Source organism: Stegodyphus dumicola, chromosome 6, assembly GCF_044657685.1.
Source record: "Stegodyphus dumicola isolate Sdum_Otavi_A_Nest chromosome 6, ASM4465768v1".
Classification (NCBI taxonomy): domain Eukaryota; kingdom Metazoa; phylum Arthropoda; class Arachnida; order Araneae; family Eresidae; genus Stegodyphus; species Stegodyphus dumicola.
In genome coordinates, this window is record NC_140773.1 from 39938914 (window position 1) to 39957587 (window position 18674).

The following is an 18674-nucleotide window of genomic DNA, read 5'->3' on the forward strand; positions in this document are numbered from 1 at the left end:
TTGAGAGGCCACTCTATTTCGATAATAAAACAAATTTCAAATTTGGTCTTCACATGCCCATATTCATAGGAGGATTATGTCATTCAAAATTCGATGGCTCTATGTACCGTTGTTTTATCACAGTGCAAAAAATATACATACATTTATGCAGATTTTTCATTATTAAATTTCTTCAAATATAATGCCACTTGTACAAAATAGAATCGAGATTTGCTGATTTCACCTTATGCAAATATTCCCAGTTTTGGATTCCGGTGTTAGAATCACTGTTGCTGTAAAATTTTAACAGCTTTTCATTTGGTGGCAACAGTTTGAAAAGTGAAACGGACATTTATAGTGATTCAACGTAAAACGAAAACAGTAGTCCTTCAGAGACAAAGTCTCTTTGGACTAAAAATTGCCATCAAAAACTGCATCTATTTATTAGCAGAATCACGGAATTCTGTTTCCCAAACAGCAGTAGTGAATGTCTAACATAGATATAATTACTGAATGGCTGGCATAATGTATGGTCATCTTCTGTTTATTGAAACTGAGTGCAATGACAGCGAATTTTCTGATTTTAGGGTCAGTGTAGCAAAGGTTAAAGAAAGCGAATTGCTTCTGTATTAAAAAAAAAGAACAAATGAGGAGGCTTTGCAAGAATAAGATTTTATTGAATGGATGAGGTGTCCAGATCAGCCAATACTCACATATCAGATGACCAATGATAAAATTATTAACTCTGTTTTGAAGTCAAAGTAGCAATATAACGATTCTAACACTGGCATAGATAGTGAAATTGATAGGAATGAGAAAATACCTTTTAATGGAGGTTTGGAATGTGGTGAAAAATACCTAAAATTTTTAGAACGGTAGAATTGTGTAATAGACCAAGAGATTACGACTCTATATAATTTACAAGAAAACTTACTCTAGAACACTGTAAAGTTTTAAAACAAACTTCTATCAAGAAAAAGCTTAAATGATGCCAAAAAATTTCTTTAAAAAAATTTTTATCCATTATTAATGTCCCATGTCTTGGTCTGTATGCCCTTAATGTCCTTATTTATTTTGTACACTCACTTCCAAAACTTAAGCTCGTAAAATGCAAAAAAATTAACAAATGCTGCTTTGATTGACACAAAATTTGGCAGGAAAGTAGCATCTATATTTATGCATAAAATAAAATCAATAATTATATACAGAAATAACAATATTAAATTTTTGTAAGTTATCATATAATGGCATACTGGAGACTTAAACAGAATTATGTATAAAGTGAAAATAAACAGCATAAAATGAAAGAAAAAAGGACATTAATAGCATATGTGATCCCTCCTCATCTGTATATAAAGTTTACATCTTGTGACCATGCTTTCAATTAGGTGGTCAACCACTGCAGAATTAAGCAATCACCATTCTTCTTGTAGAGCAGTTTCCAGCCCAATAAGAGTGGCTGGAGGTGGGAAAAGTGAAGATACAGCATGGCCGAGAGCATCACAAAGATTTTCAATGGGATTAAGTTCGGCCAAATATGCTGGCCACGCCATACGTGCAATCCCTTCACTCTCCAGGTTGTCATCAACGATGTCAACTCTATGGGGACATGCGTTATAGTCCATTAAAACAATAGTAGGGCCAACTGCTGCAGCTTACAATCTCATGGGTTCTAGAACTTCATCTCGATACCGAACAGCCGTCAAGGAACCCCATTTAAAGATTTGCAGGTCGGTGAGGTATCCTAATGAAATCCCTGCTCACACCACACTGCTTCCACCTCGTAATGCGTGATGTTTTGGCACTGAACTGTGTGTTCGTTGTTCACGCCATATCCTTGTACGCTTGTCATCTGGCTCCAGAGCAAATCTTGACTCATCAATAAACATGATATTGTCCCAGTCAGACATCTTCCCGTCACCACTGTAGTCGTGCTGTTCTTGATTGGACAGATAGAGGAACACAAACTTGAGGTACCCAGGCGTACAGTCCACTCATATGCAATCTTCGACGTACAGTAGCTGCAGATATCGCCTTACCAATGGACGCTGTAATCATAGATGTCACACGTGTGGAGGTCGCTCTACGATTCCACTTGGCTACAATAGCAATATATCGATCTTCAATAGCAATATATCGAGTAGCAATCCTTGGGCGACTGGCTATAGGCCTTCAGATAATTGTCTGTGTGGTTTGGAATTATTTCCATAAACGTGAAATTACAGAATGATGAACGCCGAAGAAAAGAGCAACATCTGTGATCGACTGTCCTGCTTCAACGCGCTCCACAGCATGCCAGCGCTCAGAATCTTCCATTCGTCTTCTAGAAGTCATAGAAACATGTATGTCTTGAAAATAAATTGTACGAAAGTTTTAAAAACCTTCTAATCAACACTTACAATCAACTTCTGTAACACTTCATAAAGCTTGCTTCTTATAAGACTGCCTTTTTTGCATATTTCATGACAAGAAATCACGATTGGCTATTACCTAACGTATTTTCATACTTCCATCTACCTGTGCAGCGAATTGCATCCTCTTCAATTCCGCTTCCAGAAATCAGCATTGTCCTCTCTGTGCTTAACTTTTGGAAGTGAGTGTATTTTTAGTCTAAATATTACTATTTATCTTTTCTGTCCTGAAATCTGTGCAACCTCTTGATCCCAAGCATTGTGGATTTCTGATCTACTGTATTAGCATTTTCAGAGAAGCACATGCAATATAGAATATAAATATATATTTATTAAAAGATAAAATGTGAAAATTCCATTATGCTGTTCTGTATCAGATTATTATTAATTTGTAGATGATTAATTAATCGGTTTTTTGTCTTGTAAGCTGAATGCAGTATTGAATGCTTTTCTTGTTTAGTTATTCTGGGAAAAAAGATTACAAGGACTTAAGGCATCAGACATGGATGAAGAAGCATTCAATAACTTTGAACTTCCTCGAAATATGAAAGGTATGACATGTACTTCTTTCTTGTATGTTTTTGTGATTGTATGATTTTTAGATAGTTGTTCAACAGTTCGTTAATATTGCCGTTGGTTAAGCGTAAAATATTGCTGTTATGGTATGTGTGTGTATATATGTCATAGTAAAAGTTATTTACTGTTTATATAATGTTGATATAATTCTTCAAGCAGCAGATTTAATATTTATTATGCAGTACAAAGTCTGTAATCGGGATTTCGCCAATTCCAGATTTAGGGTTTTTCCAGATTATAGATCATCACTTTAAATCTAGTAAGATGGCATGCAGAAATTATAAAATTAAAAATATGAAACTGTAATTTATGAAATAAGGAGCAATTATGATCTAAAGGGTATAAAATTTTACAAAAAAAAGCTTAATATTTATTTGTTTACTTTATTAAACATTTCTTTCAACGTGTGCATGCGTAAAGCATACATTACGTGCATGTGATTAATTTGAATTTCACTTGACTAAAAAACAGGGGGGTCTATGCTTTTGGCCAAGAAGGCACCTGAAAAATTAAGCCTTGAATATACTTTAATTGGTAAATGCTGCTGACTGTAGTTGCTCACGGGAAGTCACAGCTTAGTAAAAACATCGCCGCTAGACCTGAAAAACACTTGTATTAATGATGCCGCCTTCAGCAGTTGCTCACTGGAAACCACAACTTGAGATTTGACGGCGCTTAACCATGGAACAGGATGCCGCCCACGGCAGTTGCTCCCGGAAACCACAATTTGAAATTTGACGTCGCTTAACCTTGGAAACAGGATGCCATCCACGACAGTTGATCACCAGGAACCACAACTTGAGATTTGACGTCGCTTAACCTTGGAAAAGCCAACATGGCCCGGAACCACGGTACTTATCGCTGGATGACACGCATCACAATAACGTCTTCCAATGATCGCTAGAACAGCGCACCAGGTGCAATGAAAACAGGAACAAGAAGGGCTACGCCAGAGCGATGTGAGATATTTATACATGAAGTAGGCATGGCGTCATCACAGTAGCCAATCAGCTGTCGGCACGACTCAGCTTTCCAGATGACGTAACTTCGAGTTTTGTTTTTGCATCTTAATTAGGCCGGAAAAGTCCATTCATAATACAAACAGTGGCAGTGGGAAAAGAAGTAGAAGTAATTGCTGTATCCCTTTAAAAGAAAAGAAAAACTAAACCTCGTGTAAAAATTAGAATTATTTCAAGGAGGAGAGACGATGCAGAAAAAGGGTTACATATTGCAAGTCATATTTTCAACACCAGATAATGGACGTCCGGATAAGGGATTTTGTACTGTATATACAAATTACAGCTTAAATACTGAAATACTAATTGCATGAGATATCAATACAAGTTATATTTTATGAGCATGTTATTACAATTACAGTGGATAATAATGCTGCAAAGAAATGTAAGTTGACAAAATGATAATAATTCTTGGTTAAATTTATGGAGAGCAATAATTATAAATAAAATTATTTAAAAAATTTTACATTTAAAACTGGACAGTGCAAATTATGTGGTCGAGACATTGTTTTTCATCTGATGACAATATGTGATTTTTGTGCACAATGAGAAATAAATACCTAATTCTTTCATTTGATTTAGCAGGTGCGTTTTTTTATTTGTACTGTTTTAGACCTAGTGTAGCATGCATCTTAAGTTACCAGTTTTGGGTAGTTTATTCCTGGTTTTGTTTAGTTTTTATGGCTGTCTGTATTTTAGTATTTATGGTTTTTCATTTTAGTACATATTCAAAGTAGTCAAACTTAGCTTGACTAGTTTATCAATGTCACTGAATATGTACTGCTCCTTTAAGGCAGATTTACAAACTAATTGTAGGTAAAATAATCTCAAGGTAACAGACTTGAGATGAAGTGGAAGACAATTTTATTTTATTTTATTTTATTTATTTATTTTTATTAATTTTTTAAAGAAAAACTCTGTACTTTTCTCTTTTGCTGGCGCAGGCGTCAAAGTCTCCAATAATGGTACAACTGATGGCAAACGTAATATCCTCGCTGGTAACCTTTTACACCTTATTTTCAAAACAATTCGCAGCCCTTTTTTTTTTATCAGATTGATTGTTTCTTTCAATACTGGCATACAATTACGTAGAATTTTTACCAGATAGTTCAATTTTATGCCCTATGGCCATTCGTGGTAATTAAGTAAATTAGGATCACACCGTTCACCCGAAGGCAAAAATGTAGAAAAGGCAAAGTGAAAGGTTAAATTCATCAATTCTAGTGAAAATGCACTAGTGAAGTAAAGCACTGCAGATTTACATAATTTCTGAGTAAGTATTTAAACTTGTATTCCAAATTAAGATTCAACTTGAAATTAATGTAGATAATTACTGAGAGAGATTTTTGTAGTTTACGTGAGACTTGGGGTCACGTAATATGAAAAGGCGAATCAGGATATTGAACCATGAAAGCATAGTAAACTCTTAAATAATTATCTTTTTACAAATTTATTGTCTTTATTTATTGACTTTTTTACAATAATTTTAAACGATATTAAAATGTTTATGCCTTCAAAATAAAAAATTCTTAGAACTAACATTTGTTAACATTTTTTATTTGTATGCTGTATGTTGTGGCCAATAAAATCTGCTTGGCGAGATTTGTGCCGGCGAAACGGAAAAGTACTAAAAACTCTTATGTAATTAATTTATCATGAATATAACACACTAATAGTTTATATAGTCAAAAGTCGTTAATTCGGACACCCATAATCCGGTCCTCAAAGCTACAAACTTTCTGCGCATAGGCGTTTACGCGTGCACGTAAGACCTTTACGGCTGCAAATATGCGTGAACGCATGCGCATAATACGTTTATGCATGCGCGTTTAATGTATAACGGACGGTATAAGCTAAGCTAAAATTATCTAATTCAGTTAATGTTGCAGATTGCGTTGTTCCTTAATCTTCGAATTGGATCCGGCTTATTATTTTTTGCAAACTGTTAGAGCAATTTTATAAAAGTAAGCTTGAACTTTCGATTATGTCTGAATTTGCAATATATATTTACTAATATGTAAAGGATCTACAAAGTGAAAGTATGTTTCGAAGTCCATTAAACAAAAAGTGGAATTGCTGCAAAAAGTGGATAAAGGCATGTCCTTTGTTTCTTAACCATTCCGAAATCTGTTTATCAATTTCACGCTGCTGTGCGGCCAGGGGGGGTGGGGAAACGCCGCGGCGCGCAATGAATTGGAAGTTGATCTGTCAGCATTATCCTTATCTTCAGGGCAGATGTTTTTATTTTATTTGGCTTATAATTCCTTACTAAATGTAGTATTTCATCTCGATGTACTCCATCTTTGATATGATTTAAATCAAGTTTCTCGTCAGTATAATTCGCTTCCGATAGTGAAGAAAGTGACACAGAGGTTATTGAAAACGAAAAAATTTCGATTGACAAATTAAGTCGGTATTCTCGACACAGCAATTATAGGACTTGAACAGCGGAACTTTGTAACTAAACGAGAAATTATGTCTGTTTAATAGAATTAAAGAGAAAGTATTATCACATGAAATGAAGCAACTTAAACAACTTGCATTGAAAGAAATGTTTAATAAAGTAAACAAATATTAAGCTTTTTCTTTTTGTAAATTTTGATATCCTTTAGATCATAATTGTTCTTTATTTCATAAATTACGGTTTCATATTTTTAATTTTGTAATTTCTGCATGCCATCTTACCAGATTTAAACTGATGATCTATAATCAGGAAAAATCGATAATCCGGAATCGCCGAAGTCCCGACGAGTCCGGATTAACAACTTTTGACTGCACTTAAAATAATTATTAAACTTCCTTATTTAAAAATATAAATTAGATTAGAAAACAAAGAGATTTAATAACATAATCTTGAAAGGGGCAGGCATTTTTGCCTATGATCACATTTTTTAAGATTTATGTCTGAAAAATTTCAATTGATTTTTTTATATTTTAAATTGTAGAAATATATTTATAGTCATCTGTATGCATTGTGTTGCTCAAGTTAAACTTTAAACATAATTTATCTTGAATTTTCTTTCTTTTCTTCTGGGACAGCATATGTAAGCAAAATTTGAAAATGAGCCAAAATCAAAATCTTGACATAATTTTTCTGTATACCTTGCTTTACTATGTCACATAAGAGAAGAATGCATCTTCACCTGAACTCTGAGAGCCATATTGATCTTCTTCCAAAATATTTCTGCTTCCAAAGTGCCATTTGAGTCTATTAATATAAACTTGTCCAAGGCATTTACTTAAGGTTTTATGGTAGATTCCTCATACATATGATATTTTTAATACTGGGCCACTTAACTTCATTATTTTTAAGAATAGTAATAATTCTAGTTTTCTACCACATTGCCGAAAAGTAACAAGCATTAAATAATTTACTTAAGATAGATGGACAAACAGCATGGAAATGCTGAATCACTTCATTTGTGATTCTGTAAGTTCCAGATGTTGCTGAAAATGTTCTAAAGAATGTTTGTTTTCAATAACAAAACATGTAATTGTCTTAAGTTACACGAAGTATATAAATTGTTGCTAGTTTTAGAATTTATCATTATTTCTTACCAGGATTGAAAATTTTTATCTTCAGAGATGGGTAATATAAAATTGGTAATTTACGACTTTTATGTTTTTTAGCTTTGAAAATAACAAAAGAATGTAAGTTTTCTTGCATGATTGCTTAATGAAAATTAAGAATGATAAAATATAGCAATAGCTATAAATGTTAAAATTTATGACATGTCTGATTGTATGATTCTGTTCAATTGAGTTATTGTGAAAGTATTATGTATAACTATTATGCACAGGTAATCTTTTTAAAGTGATATGTGATCATAGCAATTACATTAAATAGCCACTATTATTTTGGTATAAATGTAATAGTTAGTCATCATGTCCTCTTTCAATTTGTTTTTTATAATAATCAAAATTTTAAGTATGGTTTTATCAAGAACATGTAATTATATTTGTGAATCTGTGGACCGTTTTTATAACAACATAATTTTCCTATTTGAATCAACTATTTGAATTTTCCTGTTTGAATGAAACTGTTGAACAATTCATTAAAATGTATTTTTAGGTGTTGGACCAGATCTAACTGAAGAGACATTACTTAGAAGTATAGCTACTGCTTTACATGTCAGTGGACAGCCAATAGTTGGGCAAACAAATTCAAGAGTTGTTTTAGATAAAAATCCCAGTGTATATATTAATCCTGAGCAACCCTTAGTTCAGGTAATCTTTAATATTATGTAGCATAGCATGGATTTTATTGAAATAGTAGCTAATTAAGGCTAAAAAAGTGATGGAAATTTGTATACAAGCATTAGTGAAATTAGTTTTAATAATTTGCATTTATATTGCGTTGGAAGAAAGCCTGGCTTAGGTACAGAATTTGTAATAATTGTTATGTATTATCAAAAGTTTGTCAACATTAAAAATCACAATATTAGTACATAATGTTTATTCATAAAATTGCTAACAATTAAGAATGTATGTAATTAGAATGAATAATAAACAGCTGTAGAATAATTCACTCCTAACTGCAGTTGAAATGCAAAAATTTAATCATGACTCAAAATCATTCACCAGCTGTCTAATTGCATAATCTGTATTGATTACTTTGTTTATCTCCTCTTTCTTTTTTTTTAAATCACTTCAACTGAAAACATTGAAAAGAAAATTAATGATGTTCATTCTTGTCACCTGTTTCTGATGACATTTCTCTATAACTGCTGATGAAGTGAAATAAGCTGTTTACCACATTTGATGGTTTAGCACACCTCTTCTTGAACTTTTTTCATTTATGACCCCTTTTTATCATAGAATTTTTTTTTTTTTTTTTTACAACCCCACATGTTATGAGTAAATACGTAGGCTATTCAGAAAGTAAGGAAAGTTTTTGAATTAAAAAGAAACTAAGTACAAGGGAAAAACATATTATATATACATCAGAAAAAGCGACTAAAATTCTACTTTTCTACATAGTCACCAAACAAATTGAGGCACTTATCATAGCGGTGAACAAGCTTTGAAATTCCTTCTTCATAGAATTCTGCCGTATGTGATCTCAGCCAATCAGTGACGTGCACCCACAGCTCCTTGTCGTCATCAAAGCGCTGTGTTGCTAGCCAGTTAATCATTCTTCAAAACAAGTGAAAATCACTAGCTGTAAGGACTATAGGGCAGATGAGGGAAAATCTCCCATTTGAATGAATTAAGGAGTTCTTTAGTGTGGTTTGCCATGTGAGGCTGGTCATTGTCGTGCAAAAACAAAATTTTGGACGTCAACTTTCCTCGGCACTTGTTTTGAACTGCTCTCCTAAGGTCGCACAAAATTTTACAGTACCGCTCAGAGTTTATTGTGGCACCACGTTCGAGAAAATCAATAAAAAAAAATCGCCATAATTTTCTTTGGTAACAAGGTTTGCAAACATTTTCTTGGTCTTTTGGGAGAACTTGTGTGCCCCCACTGCATGGACTGTAATTTTGTCTCACCCACGTCTTGTCACCAGTTACGATTCGATCCAGTAATGAATCACCATGTCTGTCATAGGTCTCCAGAAATGTCAAAGCTGCCCCCCGTTTGCTGACCTTTATGGTGGTCTGTAAGCAATTTCGGAACCCATCTTGCAAAAAATTTGTGGTCGCCTAGCTTTTGTGTGACAATTTCAAACAACAAAGTCTGTGAAACTTGTAGAAAAATAAGCGAAAGCTCCGTTATTGTGAAACGGCGGTTTTTGCGAATCTTTTCATCAACTTTAGCGACCAGTTCGTCGGTCACAATGCTAGGGCGTCCACTCTTCTCTTCATCATGAACGTTAGTTCAGCCATTTTTAAACTGAATGCACCATTTCCTGATTGAACTTTCATTCATTACATTGTTTCCGTACACTTCACACACTTGCCGATAAATTTCCATAAGTTTTAGGTTTTTTACCAACAAAAACCTTATCAGAGACCGCAACTCACAACTGGTGGGATTTTCAATTGCAGCGCACATTTTTAATTTGAATATCAAAAAAAAAGTGCAGCGTGTAAATGCATGTAATGCTAAAAGATAACTTGACAAACTATTAAAAACTCTTTTTCAAAGGGTTTCTTTCTTTTCCATAACAACTCCTGGCAGTAGCATTTAATGCTTCAAAGTGATTTTTAATAATCACTTCAGAAAGCTAGAACATTCATTATCTACACTGCTTGCTTTGGTTGACAACAATAAGAAAAATACTTTCAAAACTACTGTTTGTAGTTCCTATTCTGAATGTTAACAAGAGATAAGCTGTCTTCCAAATTTGCTGGCAGTTTTTTTGTGACAAAGAATTGTTTTTGATGATTTGAAACTGTTGAAGAAATTTTAAACTAGTTCTTGAATGGTTACACAATATTTTTGCAGAAAATTCTTTGATGTGTCTTTTACAAAAAGAGTTCTTTACTTCAAAAATTTTTCATATATATAAGAGAGATTTTTCTGCTTCTCTATAATACAAAACACGAAGTATATAATTCATAACAAATTTGAAGTATTGTGGTTTTAATAAATGTTTCAAGACAGTATTGAAATTGGTGTTAGGTTTGAGCAAAATTAAACGTATTGTAATGTTATATCTCCCTCTTCAACAGCAGTATTCAAGAAATATTAATAGAGTTTAAACCTGTTGTTAAAATTCATGTCAGTTTCAATATCTATATTTCAACATAATAATTTTAAGCAGAGTGTAGAGGGTGAACTTAAAATTTCTTTTCAGGCCCTTGTAGTTACTGAAGAAGATATTAAAAAGCAGGAAGAAAAGGTTCAGCTTGCTAGGAAGAAGCTGCAAGAATGTCTTAAAGAATTATGCATTTGATAAAGGTATGAAATGACATTTTCTGTATAAATTCTTGTACTTCTTTATATATATATATATTTGAATTTAATAAATATTCTCTATTCGTATAAAGCTAATATAAATTTAAAATTAAGAAATTTTAATTGCAAAAATAAAAAATAAAAGATTAATTATTGTTGCGAGCTAATTTACAATATCATTTAAATTCTAAGAGCATATGTAAATTAGCCTACAATACAGTGAATTTTTAAAGTAAAAATTCTTAACTCAATTTTTGGACAGAAACATTTTAAGAAACTGGGAATGTAAATGGTATTGCTAATTTAACTCACTAAAATTTTAAAATTTAAAATGAACTATTGTTATTTAAAAAAATACTGTCAGTTAAAATTGTTTAATAAAGTTTTTTTAAAAAAATAGTGAACAATTATTTAAAAGGAAACCAAACTATTAGAACTTGAAAATGTAGTTACATTTGAAAAAAGAAAATCAAACAAGGTAATTAGCACTAAAAGCTGTTAGATACAAACAAAATTGTTTCACGAGAATATAGTAAAATTAAACTAAATTTAAATAATTCTCTTGTGCCATTGCTGCAAGGAATGAAGTTTGAATTTAACAAATATTCTCTATTCGTAAAAAGCTAATATAAATTAAAAATTAATTATGAAATTTTAATTGCAAAAATATGTATGTATGTAATATTTTACATGCATAGTCATTATGGTTGAGTAAAAAATGCAGGAAAAAGCCGTTGACAAAACCAATTTCGGCAAATCACCATCTTTATTTTTACATATTTCAAATCATCTCTTTGGCAAACAAATTACTTTTCAATCATTATCAACTACAATAAATTTTTATGTAACAGAAAAAAGATACGATGCATTTGAGGCAGAGAAGCATAACGGGGTACAATTGTTTGCATCACAGAAGTCAGGAAAAAGTGAGCGTAGTTCCTCGCGAAGCAGTAGTTATACTGTGTAGGTGCATATGTGAATCTAAGCCAATCTAAGCCGTGATTGGTTAATTTTAGTTTTAATTACCTTTTTCAAGCAGTGTTATGTAATTTGGAAAGATCTCGAATTTGGGAGAACAGATGAATTTAGGGGGGAGAACACCAAAGCTAGATTAGTTAATCTCGAGGTTGTCAATTATTTCTTAATATAGTGATAATATTTTATTGTATCTTGCATATTGTATATCTCGAATTTGGGAAAAAGGATGAATTTAGCTAGGTTGTCCGCCTTCTCGTTAGCAAACCATCTTACATGTGATTTGACTCAGTGAATTCTGATACAAAAATCTTTCTGCAGGGATTTCAAAATATCTTTAATATTTAAAACCAGGTAATTTTCTGTAATAGGAGCAGTCAGTAACATAAGGAGTGATAAACAATCAGAATAAATATCTATTTCAATTCAACACTTTAATTTTTCCTTAATCCATTTCAAGGCTTGTAGTAAAACTGATTCTGATTGTAAAATGGAATTATACATATTAAGTTTGAAACATCTACTATCAGTTTCGACTCCATAATAAAAAACACAGAAGGCTGCACCATACTTCCCATCAACTCCAGAACCGTCAGTATATACTGACAGTCAATAACACCAACAGTAGGAATTTTTTTATCAAAACAAAATGTAAAATTTTCAACTGGATGACAATAAAACTTTGAAATTTCTTCAAACATATGTTTGGTAACTAGTATAATAGACAAAGGGAAAATGCCAGATAAAACCAAAAAGCTTGTCTGAAGGAACTGTTATGAAACACTGTAAATCCTGGAATCCACTATCTGGAATTGTGTGACATAAATGAAGAAGGAGAGTGAAGATGGACTGAAATTTTGATTGACGCTTAGAAATGTCATCTTTAAGGAAGTCTGTCAGTAATTCTCAACTGAATCATGATTGTAATTCTTGAATATTCTGCAGAAGAGGGAAAGACCTCAGCAGCATAAACTATAAATTATACCTTATAAAAGAAATGTTGTCTACAATTTTGCACAAGAAACAAAAAGATTAAAAAGGTAGAAAATTAAGATACTTTTCTATGTTATTGTCCCAGGCCTGATATGTGTTACTTTTTTGTAAGTTTAGCTGCAGCCAACAAGTTTGTAAGTTTAGCTGCTTCAAGGCTAAACTTATAATAGTAATAAGTAGTGTTGTGAGTAAATAATTTGACTTTCTGCTTGTTTGTTAATAAACTGGATTTAAACTGAGTGGTTCTTCTGCACAAGTTAACTATGAGTTGCTAATGAAATAGTCAATATATATATTTTGCTAAGCTCTCCAAATTTGTACAGCCTGCTTGCAATCTTGAAATGTCATGCTATTTTACATCAGTTTTAGGAATATTACTGAAGAATAAACAATAAGTTTTATGCATCAAACTTTTCTTTATGTGACTTAATGTTAAGAACTTGTGAAATGGAAAAATAAGCATTTTTATTAGAAGAGAATACTGTAAAGCTTCAAACTACTTTTTTTTAATAGTACAATTATCCTATTAAAAAAAGTAGAGCTAGGGTGTGCTGACTTATTCAACATTTTTTAAGGTTCTACCGTCAGTTTTGCCTAATTTTTTATGCTTCAGATTTTTCTAAAAAAAAGTAATACATCTGAATCAAAAGCTATTCAGCATTCAAGTCCATTAACTTCAGATATTTTAAGCAGCTATTTGAAGAAAATGTCAAGAACATCCATGCAGAAGTATAGAAAGCTGAACTTTGCTAATGAAAGCTAGAATTTCCTTTACACTATTCACTATAGTGTTTGCATCATCACAGATAAAGCAACAATTTCCCCCAGGTATAAATCATCAGAGTAAAATCATTTTATGAAAATTTCTTTCCCTGAATTTTGATTGATCCCAACAGTAACGTAATGATGAAATTAATGAAAATGATATTCAGACTTGACTCCTGTTGTAGTATGAAACAAGAATGTTGTACAATTTTATATAACTGATATTGTAATCTGAAATATGGTCAATAGCTAATGTAGATAGCACATTTTGCAACATGATCACAATTTTTTGTTGTTGAATTTACCATACATGTGACCTAGAGCATTTACTTTAATTCTTGTGCATGTAGTGTTTTTTGGCTGTGGTAGCAATGGAAAATATTGATCAAAACAAAGAATTGTCATCTGCAGTTGGAATACTTTATTGCACTGGAAGTGATGAGAATAAAAGCTCTGCTTATCACAGAATTCTTATAAATTTTATACAAAATAAGGGGATACTACTTTCAAAGTAGATTTTTTTTTTTAAATCCTGGTGTTTATTAGATTGCTCATGCTGCCATAATGTTGTCACTATAAGTGATTGAATGCTCACTGAATGCAGCTCATGATTTTCTGAAAATTTGAAGCATGTAAATGGGGGTACTTTTCTTGTTGTTTTCATATGAATTCTAGTTTCAGGATAAACTAACAGTTTCCCATACCACATGATTACCAGAATTGCTTTTGATAATCAAAGATAATCATTTTGATAAGTAAGGAGAACTATTAGGTTGTCCTTAAATAAATAAACTATGATTATACATAAAGTATGCTCAGTAGATAACAATAGCTAACTGTATGATGCAAATTTTAAGATTCTTTGAGTCACTGATGGATTAGAATAACGAGAATTTCATTTTTATTATGGTTCTAAGAAACTGAGCTTTTTTGGTTTTTCTGATAGGAAAAATGTAAGTAATAAAAATAGCAGTACAATATGTTTATTTGTTTTGGGGGATAAAATAATGATATAAATATCAGGATGTGTAATGAATACTAAATGTTCTTGTTTATGTTCTTCTTTCAGTTATATTTTATTTTATAGTATGAAGATGAAAATATATTTTTATTGTGAAATGCATAACTAGGACAGGCTAAAATTAAGCTTGGACTATTATAATACCGTATTCTCAGTTGTATCTTATAATTTAAATTCCCTCCTTTCATTATTTTTTACGAGTCAGATGTATGATGGTCAGAAAGTAATAGTTATTTAAAGTGATTAAAAGAATGTAGCATTTATGCAAAACATGTCTAGGTATTTAGCATTCTAACACTATTCTGAAATTTGAGTTATAAGTGTATGACACAAAACATATTTTATTTTTCATTTAATCTAAAAGTCTGTCATAGTAGTCTCAAACAGTGGTCTCAGACTGGCAGCCGGTGGGCACATGTTGCTCCCAAATCAATTTTAGGCTGCCCACAAATATATTTTCTGTAACTTAATTAGCATTACTATGACTAGAATTTGAAGAAAACGTTTAAGACTTTAACCCTTTCAGGACGGGTGTCCCATATACGCATTTCCTAAAAACGTCTCTTACAGCCAGGCGTCCCATCCATGCATCGCTAGAGACTGCATTCAGAGGACGGGTGATGCGTATACGCATTTTAAGCTGGAATGTTTTTCTGAAGGCCACTAGATGGCATTCTATGTCCATTACTTTTGAAATGAACACAGTTTTAGGTTCCTGACCTTGAGTTTGATATATTCTGTCTGACTTTGGTATTTTACTCATCAACTGTTGCGAGGGTGGGGGGGAGCGAAAGCGTAAACAGAGGTGGGCTCTTTAATACGCCGCATGCTAATGTAAATGTTCGCGTGTCTGATTTATATCCAATTACTTTTTTAATTCTATTTTTTCCTATACTACATAGGGTCTTTCAGGGTTACTAGACAGCCAGTTTGCATTGACTTCAGATATATTCCCATTTTTTTTCTCTTTTTATTTCTGGAAGTCTCACCTCTTGTCTATTATGGGGCGAAGGCGCTATTTATCGGAGGAAGAATACCCTCGTATGGTTAATAAACCATTTACTAACGCAGATGAGAGTGATGATTCTTTTTCTAAAGATTTAAAAAGTGATACTTTTTCTAAGAGTTAGAAAGTGATACTTCTCCGTGCTTCGAGATTTACCACACTCAGTCTTCATTTTAAATTTTGTTACTTCTTACTGTAAATAGGCTTTATTGTGTTTTTTTATTAATTTTAGATTGTATTGATGGATTTTATCAATTAAAACTTTGGAATAATTTGAATAGCGCTTCCGAAAATTACTTTACAAGATAAGGAAATTTTGAAGTATATTTTCATGTAGAATAAAGAAAAAAATGTTATTAAGTGCTAATTTTAACATATATAAGACCTCAAGTAATAATCTAAAATGAAACCAAAAATTACGAGGCTAGAAGTGAAACTTTTTTTTTTCTGATTTTTTTTTATAAAATTAGGCTTAGCGATGCAAAACCTCCATCCTGTACGGTAACTGCATTCGATTCCCTTTCGCACTGCACGAGCGTCTTAAACAAAGGTGCACCGTCGCGAAAAGGTTAATGGTTTTGAATCCAGTTTCACGTAATCTTCTGTGCTACAAACAAATGTGAGTAATGCTCCAGAAAATTTAGAAATGGAGCTCTGTAATTTATCCTGATATAAATCTTATTCAAGGATGTGAAGATATACAAATTTGATTAACATTTATTAGTAATAGTCAAAAGATAAATTAGTAATAGTCAAAAGATAAATATCTTCAGTTACTAATTGTGAAATAAGAATAATAGCTTTGTTTTCATGTGTATTTACATACATTTTTTACTGTATTTGGAAATTATTAAATTTGCATAAAGAAGCTCATTGACCTAGAAATTGGTATGAGTATCTACAAATTGGTGATAAAAATACTTTATAGTAATTTTCTTCCAAGGTTACAGACTCATTGAAAATCAAAATGTCACAAGGTGTTTGAAAAGTGTAGTAAGAAACAAAGAAGTTTATAATTATTTACATACAAATATGTATTTTTTCTGTATGCTTCATAGAAAAATGTAGTAAATAGAAGAGAATAGGTTTTCATTCTGAAGTTTTGTGTCTCTTGCGAAGTTTTCTTATATTTCTTTCTAGTTTAAATTAAAGTAAGCATTTAGGGTTACTTCATTGCATTACCATTGTTTGAATAAATATCAATCTGAAAATATTAATATTAAATTGTGAATATGATTGAATTACAAATTATGACCAATAAAACTCTTGCACGTACCAAATGTTAGATTTCTGGCATAAAATAAGTATAAATTAGGATTTTTTTCTTTGCATCATTTGTCACTTTTATATGTATGTATTGAAAAATTTCTAGTATTTTTTAAATTTAATTAACAAATTTTGTTTTGTTCAGAAAAAGTCTTTGAGGGTTTCTTCTTAGTTATTAGATTGTGCATTTGGCATGTGTGCAAATCTGAGTTTGAGACCATTGTGTTACAGTATATTAAGATGACAAGCAGTTATCTAAATACTTTGTTCAATTTAAATTAAGCTTTTAATTTGTATGAAATGAAAGTATTAGATGTCGAAATATTGTGGATTATTTTTTACATGTTGCTAATTTTTAATTTCAAAATTTATTAAATTAAAAAACATATTTTGTAAACAATCTAGAACACTGAAGTTGGGCATAAATTCCTAACACATTTTAAAAATCATTCTGAAAAAGGGTTATAAATGTCTCAAATTCGATAATACTTTCTTCCTGTTTTTAAATTTTAATCTCTATTTTGATTCTGTACAGAGACGTGTATGTGTATGTATAAATTTTGTGAATTCACATGTTGGAACTGTTAACTAACTTTTCTCCCTCCCCTTATGAGTAATGTAATTTAAAAATAATTAAATACTTCCATAATTAAGTACTTATTTTCATTCAATCCATTTAAATAAATGTAAAATTAACTGCTATTATAATTTATTATCATACTGTATATATGAAAATGTATATGTTAATTTTTCTGAAATTATACTTTCAGGATTTTTGAAAGTGCAGATAAGGATTAGATCAGTTTTTACCATATTCTTCCTTTCATAGATTAAAAATCAGGAATTATTTTTGTGGTATTATATTATTATTTTGTCATGTACTGCAAATTTTCATTTTATTAAATTTTGTATATCTGCATTTGTTTAGTATTTTCTTTGATTTTTATTAATTGCAAAATTAAATAGTTATTGTGCTTCAGTTAATTAATGTTCATAAGCTTAAAATTGTGCTTAGACTTTGGAAGTCTTGTATTTACTGATTTGTGTAAAATTTAGAAATTAAAAGTCACAAAGACATTTTTCATAGGAGTGGCTTATTTCTGAAGTAATGTAATAGATTACATTTTGTGACTAACCCAAATTTACCATTGTATTTATTTCATTAAAAAGCATTTATATTTATTAATTTGTAATTATTATTTTTGTAATGTATATAAGTTTACAGAATTTTTTATGCAGTGAAAAAAGTGTAGTATAGGATATCAGCATTCTATATACAACAGTTTGTATAAGTGTTGTAGCAGTTTTGAGCAATTCATTAAGATAATGGTAAAGATTGATTGTTAATCATATATGAAAATGACAGTTATGATTGATATCCAAATGGGAGAAGGGAAATATTATGTGGAAAAGTATTTTACTGTACTAAAAAAAGGTATTTTCTGTTTACGGTTATGGATTCAAAATGTCTTCTGCATTTTTATTATAATTTAAAAAAGTATTACATTTTTATCTTATTTTGTGGATAAAATATGTTTTTATTGTGATCCTTGGTTCAAAAATGTAACATCAAAGTTTATTAGAGGTAATAAAAATTGAAGGAGTTTATGAACTTGTATTGTATATACTTTTGTTCCAAACAGCTGTTTTTATAATATATTATGATTTTATTAATTGCAAAATTTTGTTCTTTATTATTCATAGCTTCAGTAAAATCATTCAGACGTAGCATATCCACATTTAACCCTCTAAGTGGCAAAAGGTTTTTGATCTGCTCATGAAAACCTGTATTAAAACCACATTTAATAGCTAAACATGTATAATT

The 18674-nt window shown here is 31.2% G+C and overlaps 1 protein-coding gene across 1 annotated transcript in view; it reads left to right on the top strand.

The window, feature by feature from the left end:
- The window catches only part of MBD-like (methyl-CpG-binding domain protein 2), a 36382-nt gene extending 17921 nt beyond the window's left edge, over positions 1-18461 (top strand). The window contains exons 3-6 of the mRNA XM_085818247.1: positions 2851-2941; positions 8055-8209; positions 10723-10826; positions 17620-18461. Of these exons, the coding sequence (XP_085674373.1) occupies positions 2851-2941; positions 8055-8209; positions 10723-10821 (345 nt within the window). The 3' untranslated portion in view covers positions 10822-10826; positions 17620-18461. The remainder of the gene's footprint in view (positions 1-2850; positions 2942-8054; positions 8210-10722; positions 10827-17619) is intronic.
- The last annotated feature ends 213 nt before the right edge of the window (positions 18462-18674 follow it).